The sequence below is a fragment of the Mandrillus leucophaeus genome, unplaced genomic scaffold, assembly GCF_000951045.1.
Source record: "Mandrillus leucophaeus isolate KB7577 unplaced genomic scaffold, Mleu.le_1.0 Scaffold892, whole genome shotgun sequence".
Classification (NCBI taxonomy): domain Eukaryota; kingdom Metazoa; phylum Chordata; class Mammalia; order Primates; family Cercopithecidae; genus Mandrillus; species Mandrillus leucophaeus.
In genome coordinates this window covers 361,186-372,931 of record NW_012109719.1, presented here as the reverse complement: position 1 = coordinate 372,931, position 11,746 = coordinate 361,186, and the positions used below count along the sequence as shown (strand labels likewise).

The 11,746-nt window shown below is 35.6% G+C and overlaps 1 protein-coding gene across 1 annotated transcript in view; it reads right to left on the bottom strand.

Annotated features, from left to right (window-relative positions):
- The window catches only part of SLCO1B1 (solute carrier organic anion transporter family, member 1B1), a 116,265-nt gene that overhangs the window by 102,138 nt on the left and 2,381 nt on the right, over positions 1 to 11,746 (bottom strand). The window contains exon 2 of the mRNA XM_011969465.1: positions 8,653 to 8,800. Coding sequence (XP_011824855.1) covers positions 8,653 to 8,736 — 84 coding nt within the window. The 5' untranslated portion in view covers positions 8,737 to 8,800. The remainder of the gene's footprint in view (positions 1 to 8,652; positions 8,801 to 11,746) is intronic.

The following is an 11,746-nucleotide window of genomic DNA, read 5'->3' as shown; positions in this document are numbered from 1 at the left end:
AGCATTGTACTTTTACCAAAACAGATATATAGACCAATGGAACAGGACAGAGGCCTCAGAAATAATGCCACGTATCTGCAACCATCTGATCTTTGACATATCTGATCAAAAAAAGCAATGGAAAAAGGATTCCCTATTTAATATATGGTGTTGGGAAAACTGGCTAGCCATATGCAGAAAATGAAAACTGGACCCCTTTCTTACACCTTATTCAAAAATTAACTCAAGATGGATTAAAGACTTAAACGTAAGACCTAACACCATAAAAACCCTAGAAGAAAACCTAGGCAATACCATTCAGGACATAGGCATGGACAAATACTTCGTGACTAAAACACAGAAAGCAATGACAACAAAAGCCCAAATTGACAAATGAGATCTAATTAAACTAAAAAGCTTCTGCACAGCAAAAGAAACTATCATCAGAGTGAACAGGTAACCTACAGAATGGGAGAAAATTTTTACAATCTATCCATCTGACAAAGAGCTACTAATATCCAGAATCTACAAGGAATTTAAACAAATGTACAAGAAAAACAAACAAACAAACAAACAATGCCATCAAAAAGTGGGTGAAGGATATGAACAGACATTTCTCAAAATAAGACATTTATGCGGCCAACAAACCTATAAAAAAAGCTCATCATCACTGGTTATTAGAGAATGCAAATCAAAACCACAATGAGATACCATCTCACGCCAATTAGAATGGAGATCATTAAAAAGTCAGGGAACAACAGATGTTAGAGAGGATGTGGAGAAATAGGAACACCTTTACCCTGTTGGTGGGAGTGTAAATTAATTCAACCTTTGTGGAAGACAGTGTGGCAATTCCTCAGGGATCTAGAACCAGAAATACCATTCGACCCAGTAAACCCATACTGGATATATACCCATAGGATTATAAATCATTCTACTATAAAGACGCATGCACATGTATGTTTATTGCAGTACTATTCCCAACAGCAAAGACTTGGAACCAACCCAAATGCTCATCAATAATTGACTGGTTAAGTAAAATGTGGCACATATACACCATGGAATACTATGCAGCTGAGAGGTGACAATGTGCTAGCAGCCCTCGCTTGCTCTCAGCCCCTCCTTGACCTCGGTGTCCACTCTGGCCACACTTGAGGAGCCCTTCAGCCCACTGCTGCACTGTGGGAGCCCCTCTCTGGGCTGGCTGAGCCAACTCCCTCTGCTTGTGGGGAGGTATGGAGGGAGACGCATGGGCAGGAATTGGGGCTGCATGCGGTGCTCATGGGTCAGCGTGAGTTCTGGGTGGGCGCGGGCTCGGTAGGCCCTGCACTCTGAGCAGCCAGCTGGTGCCACCGGTCCCAGGCAGTGAGGGGCTTAGCACCTGGGTCAGCAGCTGTGGAGGGTGCACTGGGTCCCCTAGCACTGCTGGCCCGCCCATGCTGCACTTGAATTATCACCGGGCCCCAGCTGCCTCCCTGCAGGGCAGGGCTCATGACCTGCAGCCCACCATGCCCAAATCCCACCCTGCCACCACTGCCAGTGAGCTCCCGCATGGCTTGAGTTTCCCGGATGGGCGCCACACCGGCTCCGCAGTGCCGGGTCCCATTGACTGCCCAAGGGCTGAGGAGTGTAGGCACACGGCATGGGACTGGCAGGCAGCTCTGCCCATAGTCCCAGTGCAGGATCCACTAGGTAAAGCCAGCTGGGCTCCTGAGTTGGGTGGGGACTTGGAGAACTTTTATGTCTAGCTGGTGGATTGTATATGCACAAATCAGCACTATGTGTCTAGCTTATGGTTTGTAAACACACCAATCAGCACCCTGTCTCTAGCTCAAGGTTTGTAAATGCACCCATCAATGCTGTGTCTCGCTAATCTAGTGGGGACTTGGAGAACTTTTGTGTCTAGCTAGAGGATTGTAAATACACCAATCAGCACTTTGTGTCTAGCTAAAGGATTGTAAATGCACCAATCAGCACTCTGTGTCTAGCTAAAGGATTGTAAATGCACCAATCAGCACTCTGTGTCTAGCTAAAGGTTTGTAAATGCACCAATCAGTGCTCTGTGTCTAGCTAATCTAGTGGGGACTTGGAGAACTTTTGTGTCTAGCTAAAGGATTGTAAATGCACCAATCAGCACTCTGTGTCTAGCTCAAGGTTTGTAAACACACCAATCAGCACCCTGTCAAAATAGACCAATCAGCTCTCTGTAAAATGGGCCAATAAGCTCTCTGTAAAATGGACCAATCAGCAGGATGTGGGTGGGGTTGGATAAAGGAATAAAAGCAGGCTGCCCCAGCCAGCAGTGGCAACCGGCTCTGGTCCCCTTCCATGCTGTAGAAACTTTGTTCTTTCACTCTTTGCAATAAATCTTGCTGCTGCACACTCTTTGGGTCTGTGCCACCTTTATGAGTTGTAACACTCACTGCAAAAGTCTGCAGCTTCACTCCTGAAGCTAGCGAGACCCTGAACCCTCTGGGAGGGACGAACAACTCCAGATGCACCACCTTTAAGAGCTGTAACACTCACCATGAGGATCTGCAGCTTCACTATTGAAGTCAGCGAGACCACGAACCCACCAGAAGGAAGAAACTCCCGACACATCTGAACATCTGAAGGAACAAACTCCAGACGCACCATCTTTAAGAACTGTAACACTCACTGTGAGGGTCCGTGGCTTCATTCTTGAAGTCAGCAAGACCAAGAACCCACCAATTCTGGACACACAGCCACAGGAAAGAATGAGTTTATGTCCTTTGCAGGGACACAGATGAAGCTGGAAGCCATCATTCTCAGTAAACTAACATAGGAGCAGAAATCCAAACATCACATGTTCTCACTCATAAGTGGGAGTTAAACAATGAGAACACACGGACACAGTGAGGGGAACATTACACACCGGCACCTGTTGGGGATTGGGGGGCTAAGGGAAGAGTAGCATTAGGACAAATACCTAATGTAGATGACGGGTTGATGGGTGCAGCAAACCACCATGGCATATGTTTACCTGTGTAACAAACGTGCACGTTCTGCACATGTATCCCAGAACTTGAAGTATAATTTTTTTAAAAAGTAAAGAAGTGGAGAAAAACATTCCATGGTAATAATAACCAAAACAAAGCAAGACAATCTAAATTAATTTTGGACACAGCAGACTCTAAAGCAAGGAAATTAACAGTGGTAAAAAAGGGGCATTACAAAATGATGAAGGGGTCAATTCTTAAAAAGACGTAACACTTCTTAACATAGAGGCACCAAACAGCAGAGCAGCAAACTATCTGAAGTAAAAGCTAGTAGAAATACAAGGAGAAATAAATGAATACACTATGGTACTTGGAGACTCTACATCTCTCCAGAAATGGAAAGATACAGCAGGTAAAAACAGGAAGAACATGATTGACCTTAACAACATCATCAATTAACTGGACATGATAAACATCTATAAGTTATTTCATCCAACAACAGCAGAATACACATTCTTCTTAAGCTTACATGGAACATTCACCAAGATATATCGCAGCCTAAGCCATAAAACACACCTTAACACATTTAAACTAATAGAGGTTGTAGTGACAACAATTAAATTAAGCTAGAATATAACAGAAAGATAACTGGAAACATATCAAAATATGTGGAGATTAACTACCACACTTTTAAGTAACATATGAGTCAAAAGAAATCTGAAGAAAAATTTTAAAACATTTTGAAAAAAATAAAATTAAACATACAAACGATCAAAATTTGTGAAAGGTAGCAAAATCAAAGCTTAGAGAAAGATTTATTATACTGAATGCATATATTAGAAAATAAGAAAACTCTAAAATCAATATCTAAGTTTCCACCTTGGGAAAATAAAAAAGAAAAGCAAATTAAATTTTAAGTAAGCACAAGAAAAAATAGAATAAAAATTAGGCCTGAAATCAATTAAATTACAAGCAGGAAATCAATAGAGAAAATTGACACAACCATAGGTTAATTCTTTAGAAAGATAATTGACCCAGCCAGGTTATCTAAGAAAATGAGGGAAGACACAAATTACTAATAACAGAAATAAAGGAGGGTACGTAACTACAGATCCTATATACACGAAAAGGATAATAAAGAAATATTATAAGCAATACTCTGCCTACAACTATAATAACCCATATAAAATAGACCAATATATTGAAAGACACAATCTACCCAAATTTGTACAAGAATAAATAGACAATATTAAAGGGACTATTTCTGTTTAAGAAATTGAACTGATTTTAATAACTTTCCAAAACAGAAAGAAACAGGCCTACGTGGTTTCACTGATGAATTCTACCAAATACTTAAGAATTAATTTATATCAATTCTCTACAATTTTTTTCAGAGGTTAGGAGCAGAAAAAATACTTTCTATCTCATTTATTGAGGCCAACATTACCCTAATACCAAGACCAGACAAAGATATTACAAATAAGTCCTTAAACTGATAAAATATATTTAAAAAATAAATGTACTAAAACTTGGAAATAGGCAAATGTAACCAGCCCCACTTGCATTCAGCAATGGATTTCATGATAATATAATATTTATAAGAATCAAGGAGCACAGACAAATACCAAAATAAAACACCATTTTATGCCTACTTAAATTGCAAAAATCTAGAAGTCACATAATTCCAAATGTTGGAGCGAATGTATACTCCAATTTTCATTTACATATTACTTGTGATCAAGTAAATTAATGTAGTCACTTTAAAAAGAAACAGCTTCCAGCTGTAATGACTCATACCTGTAATTCCAGCACTTTGGGAGGCCAAGGCAGACAGATTACTTGAGCCTAGGAGTTCAACACCAGCCTGGCAACAAGGTAAAACCTTATCTCTACTAAAAATACAAAAAAAAAAAAAAAAAAAAAAAAAAAAAAAAAAAAAAAAAAAAAAAAAAAAAAAAAAGTGCTGGGTGAAGTGGCATGTGTCTGTAGTTCCAGCTACTCAGGAGGTGGGAGAATCACTTGAGCCTAGGAGGTGGAGTTTGCAGTGAGCCAAGATTATGCCACTGCACTCCAGCCTGGGTAACAGAAGCCCTGTCTCAAAAAAAGGGCAGCAACTATAATGCTATTATGTTGGAACTTTCCAATTTATTGAGTTTCTATGTAACACTGTGCTAAGCACCTTATAAATATCCTGACAACTCTGAGATAAATATTATTTCAATTTATTAATTTTCTAGCTTATGGATGTCATGATCTGTGAGTTGGGTCTCTTGAAGACAACGAAATGGTTGGGTCTTGCTTCTTTATCCAACTTGCTATTCTATGCCTTTTAAGTGTGAGCATTTAACCCATTTACATTCAAGATTAATATTGATATATGAAGATTTGATTCTGTCATAGTGTTGTTAGCTGGTTATTATGTTGACTTGATTGCATAATTGCTTTATAATGTCAGTGGGCTCTGTAGTTAAGTCCATTTTTGTGGTGACAGGTATCACTCTTTCATTTCCATGTTTAGGACTCCCTTAAGCATCTCTTGTAAGACAGGTCTAATGGTAACAAATTCTTTTAGCATTTGCTCGACTGAAAAGAATATTCTTTCTTTACTTATGAAGCTTAGTTTGGCAGAATATAAAATTCTTAGTTGAAATTTCTTTTCTTTAAGGATGGTGAAATTAGGTCCCCAATCTCTTCTAGCTTGTAGAAAGATCTGTTGTTAGACTGATGGGGCCCCTTCTCTCTAGCTGCCTTCAAGGTTTTTTTCTTTCATGTTTACCTTGGAGAATCTGATGATTATGTGTCTTCTGGATGGCCATCTTGTATAGTATCTTGAAGGGATTCTTTGAATTTTTTGAGTTTGTATATTGACCTCTCTAGCAAGATTGGGAAATTTTTCACGGACTGTGTTCTCAAATACGTTTTCCAAGTTGCTTACTCTTTCTCCTTCTCTTGCAGGAATGCCAGTGAGTCACAGGTTTAGTCTCTTTACATAATCCCATATTTCTCAGAGATTTTGTTCATTAATATTTTTCTTTTAATCTTGTCTGCTTGTGTTGATTCAAAGGGGTAGTCTTCAAACTCTGAGATTCTTTCTTAAGCTTGGTCTATTTTGTTGTTAATTACTATAATTGTATTATGAAATTCCTGTAGTAAAATATTTAATTTCAGAAGTTAATTTTGATTCTTTCTTAAAATGACTATGTCATCTTTAAACTCTTGAATTGTTTTGCTGTTTTCTTTGGATTGTGTTTAAATCTTCTCCTGTATCTTGTTGAGTTTAAGTTTGAAGAGAAGAAATGACGAGCATAATGATGAGGCGTATACTAGCAGGTTCTATGTAATGTAGTTAGTTCAGTACAAAAATTGAGGAGAAGGGGTAGAAAAGAATCCAAGTATTTGATTTCTGAAAGTATTGTTTTTATTTACATGGATACATTATCAATTTGCACTTATACATTGCCACCTGCTGAGTCTGTATATGTAAGTAAGTAACAACATGTATATTTGGGTGTGTGTATGCATGTTAGCAAGTGTTAGAATCCATGGTTGCTTGACACTCAATAATTTAATCTTAAGATAATTTTTTAGAAGTAGGGGGAGGTTATTAAAGAGAGCACTTATAAAACCCTGCTTGCCATAACATCTTGAGGGTACTAATATTACAAAAATCCACATTTATTTTAGCGATATGGGATAGAGTTGAGAGCATAAGATTTGGAATCAGATTGCCTGAGTTCAGACCTTCAGTGTACACAATTACCAACTTTGAGACCTAGGAGAAGACATTTGCCACTTCTATGTCTAGGTTTTTTCATCTGAAAAGGGGAGATAATAGCATCCAGTTGATAGAATTGTGGTAAGAAAAAAATCTGTTAGCAAAAGTGAAACACTAAACCAATGTCTGGCATATATAGTAAATGCTCGATAAATGTTAGCTACTATTATTAAGGTTTCTCTCATCTTTTTTTATGCTCCTGAATTACATTTGTTTTACCATTATGTTTTCATTATCTTTCTATCTATAGAGATATCTCTAATTCATAATATTTCAAATACAGAAAATTAAGAAATCAGATAAAATGTAATTTAATGAAAGTAAAAGTCAATATATTTTCAACAACTTTTGTTAATACTTTGAAGTCCTAAACTTCATAAAAAATTAAAATACCCTTCATTTAAAAAATTTTCTTTCATCATGTTTTCATTCCTCATGAAAATGCAACAGACTTCAACTACAGGCACACAGGTCTTTACAGAATTATTGTAAAATGATTGTTGAGTTTAATATTCTTTCTCAACAACATATCAATGTTAACAACTTAAGTTAGTGAAAATACTATTTTAAATATCACTTGTAGACTTGATTAACCAATTTAGCGATGTTTCTGAAATACCAGCATTAGTGATGTCAGTCTTATCCCAGTATCTTCCTCTAGCTCTGGTCGTCTTCATTGGGCTGCAGTTAAGGTCCTTTCCATACAATGCTAATTCCCTAACTCTCAGCTTCTCCAGATATGCCATAAGGGATCACTCTGGAAATGTTATTGCTCCAGGCAATTTGCTGCCACTTTGCTGTGCACATGTAGGTGAAATCACTGAAACACTCAGTATTTCAAAATAAAAACAATTCAGTACATTATGTTACCCTTAGAATATAGAACATAATTCACTTGCATTAATCAGTACTTTTTCCTTATGTCTGCCATTCTGCCTAAATAATACTCAAATATTTCATCAGAGAAGATTTTATCAGTGATCTCAGAAAACAAATTTTATGTTCCCTGGACGAAGTTAAAAGGAACCTTTTATCACATTATTGCAATCGACTCCAATCTTGGTGGTCTTTATTCAGCTGTATATAAGACTACAAATTTGACTAAATAAAAAATGTAAAACATTTGCTAAAAGGTGACCCTTATTTATTTGTTGATTTCCTCAAGACTTCCGTATGGGGATTTAAAGGCTTTGACTTGGGTTCCAGGGTTTTCAGTTCACAATGTACATGACTTCAGGTAAATTTCTTAACTTCTCTGAGTCTTGGCTTCCCATTTAGCATTGTGCTTAGGAGTACTCCTTCCTGTTTATAAAAATGCCAGCATCATTTAACACCTTACCTGTATCATTTGATACAGTTTGTGTCAAAAGCAAAAGGCAGAATTATTACTTTTATCAGCTCACAAATGAAAAAATTAAATATCTTTTCTAAATCATCAAACAGGTCTTTGAGCCAGGTTTTTGACTATCATAGACTTCTGTTCCATGAGCCTAAATTACTTATCAGAATTTTTTTAAATGCTGTTTTTTTAAAAGAATTTTTAAATAAGACAGTATCACAAAGTGAGTCCCAAGACATTTTCTAAGTTTCTAAGTTAATTTCAAGAATTTTTAACATATTATTCATTTTGCATTTTTATTTTTAATCACATTCGTAAGTATCTCGTGATCAATCCAAAACCAAAGAGAAGCTATCAAAATATTTCTACATTTTCTACATTGATAAACTTTTAAGTATCAAAAATTTCACCAAAGAAATACTTGATCAGATTAAAAGACTGGTTGAAATGAAGGTATGAATCATTATGTTAATATTTCAATATATGCTTCAATTGAAAATCATAATTTGAAATATAATGTTCTTTTTAACAACTTGCTTTCTATACATTAAAGTTCCCTGTTTACTTATTTTAGCTCAAAAACATAAAACTTATTCTACCTTCAATCCATTGCAGTGTCTTGTTTTCTTATTCTCTGAAGATTGTGCCTCTGCTGTTTTATCCAAATGTTGATTTTGGTCCATGATTGAAATATAGATATCATATGAATATTTTCAGTTGTTGTTGATGCTTCTTTTGAAACAATCACTTATTAAGGAAGAAAAAATATAGTTTATTTTATTTTTTACAGTATATAATTTAGAAATAAGAAAAGCCACAAGGCCATCACCAATCAATCAACCATTCACTAACATTCATTCAGGGTCTACTATGTCTTGACCACTCTGCTAGATCAATGCTGGACACAAAAATAGGAAAGACAGACATAAATTCTAGCCTAAGGATATTATAACTTAATAGAAAAATAAATTTGTGGAGAGAAATTTGAAACAAATAGGTAATATAGAATCACACGCCAGATTACACGAACATTTTACATTATAGAAACTTAAATTATCTTTTCTACACACCTATATTGTAAAATTTATAAAAGCAAATATATGTTTTCTTTATCCTTATAGTTTTAAAATGTGCCAATTAGTCCCTTGCACAGAGTAGATATTCAAAATGGATACAAAAACAATATAAACAATTAAATCAGAATGGCCTCAGACAGTTTAATAAAGGAGACACCACTGGAATCAGGCTCAAAAGGCAGACAGAATTTGGATTTGTTAAAAAGAGCAAAGTATACTCCTAGTACTTCTCAGAGCAACTCTGGTATTGCTTGACTTTACCACCATCATGATGTTACTTTATTTTGATTTTGTTCATTTCTTTTCCAAGAGAAAATGTATATAGTTGAAAATGCAAATTTAAAAAAACCAAAGATTCTTCCTCTGACTCTTGTCCCCTTATCCAGAAATATAATATGCATTTTTCAGTAAGTACATAATATTTTCCTTTTCAACACAAGTCCTAGCATACCTTAAACATTATTTTCTACCTTTTTATCTTCTCTATATACTTAACTTTGTGTTAATAAAAGTCTTTCTCATTTTTCTTATGGTAGCAGGGTATTAAGTTGTCCATAATATATGTAACTGGTTCTATATTAATCAGCATTTAGGTTGTATCTAATCATTTCATATTAAAGATGTTCTTAATATATCGTGGGCCATTTTGGTTTTATGTGGCCATATCTGTAGAATAAGTTCAACAACTAGAGTTTTGGAATCAACGTATAAGGGAAATTGTTATTTTGAAAGTCATTAAGGTCCTATTTTAAAGACTAGTAAAATGACTTCACTTTTTACTTCAATTGACTCTTTTATATAGAATATAATGTGTTCTTCATGGAGTTTTAGAAATACATTCTAGTTCATATGTGTGTAAACAATACATATTTATGTATCTAAGATATCTATATAAGCAGACACAGCATAGATACATGATATTAAATAGGGCACTAATTATAAAATATGTGTGGTATATGTTATATGTACAGTTGATACTTGTTACAATAGTTATGTTTAATAAAGTTGCTGGGAACACTGAACATCTCTCCAAGGTTGTTCCTTGGAGAGATGTCAGGGTAGTTACGTGCCTGTGTGTCTCTGGTCACAATATTTTTGTAAAATGTTCAATAGAGAACTGTGTTTTCTGTATGTTTTGTTTAAAGACACTTTATTTAATACATACTCTTGATTATTAACATTGAATTAGTTGTCAATAACACTGCAGTTCAGGCTTAGAGGAAGCTTATACAGCATATGTGTCTTTTCCTCGGTTACTCTCATGCACCGGACAGCACTCAGCACCATCTTTGGGGCCCATTTGAAACATTAAACTCAGAAACACAAAACACAAAAGTGCCAAAAATGTGGCAACAAACACACTGTGAAAAGGATCTTTGTTTATCATATGTGAGCTGAAACAAGAAGACAGAGTTTCACTTTGTTCAACCTCAGTTAGGAACATGGCAGCTCAAATTTTTCACCACTTTGCACACGCATGTGAATGCCCATGAAAGCCCAGCAGTATTGATTTTGATGTCACAAAGGAATTTTAGTGAGTAGATAAATTTTCTTACATAGAATTTGTGAATAATGCGGCTCGACTCCATATTTCATTCACTAATTTATTCAACAAGGGCTTATTGATTCTGAATAATATAAATATTATAATACATATTTAAGGGATAGTGCATAAATGTGGAAGCAATAAATAGGATATTATCACTTATGTATATGTGAGTATATATAAACATATGGTTGAATACAGAAACCCATATATGTGTACCTCTAAGTGAACTCCAATTATTACATTTTGTGTGTGTGTGTGTTTTATGCATGCCTGTACCTGGGTCGGGTTTCTGGGTTCAGTGAGTGAGGAAAAAGTCAATGACTGGGTAGTCTCAAGGTAGTAAGCTGTCCTTTGATAAATTTCACCCCACTTTTTCCATGAATATCTGTTTCTATTTCTTTCTTCATAATTTAAATATTAGGAAATCCTTTTTTTTAAAAAAATTATGTAATAGCAAATATCTTTGTATGACTTGCAAGGTGGATACTCTTCCCTTAGTTTTAGGCTTTTATTTTCTCTCTACTAACAAATATTCTTGAAGTCTTGAAGGCTATTGTCCCACCACTCCAAACCTGGTTTATTTCAATTGATTAACTTCTGTTTGTCCTGTCTCCCACCTTTCTTTCTATCCTATGTATTTATCCTAAGAATCTTTCAAAGATCCCTTTAACCACACAAAATAAAATTCATAGTTTCTATTTGAGGGTCTTCACAACCTAAACCAAGCCCGTGATTTTAGAACCATTCTCAAAATACCCATAGCACCTGCAGACACATCGAACTACAGTCCCAAGAAGAAAGCTTTCTGCCCTCCTGTATGTTTCTTTCAATCCTGAATGTCCTTTTCCATCTCTTGGTTGTAATGCTGATCCAAATTGTACCTCTTCAATATTTTCATACTTACCTCCTGTTGATATTATCTCTCACCCTGCTGTGCCAGTGGAGAATATACCTAAAGTCATTACTTTTCTTTGTATTTCCCCTACTTTCCCAGACAACTATTCCACATCTCTCTCCTAGATCTTCAGATAAAATATGGAGAAAAAAAAGGTGGACACTTTGTTCCTC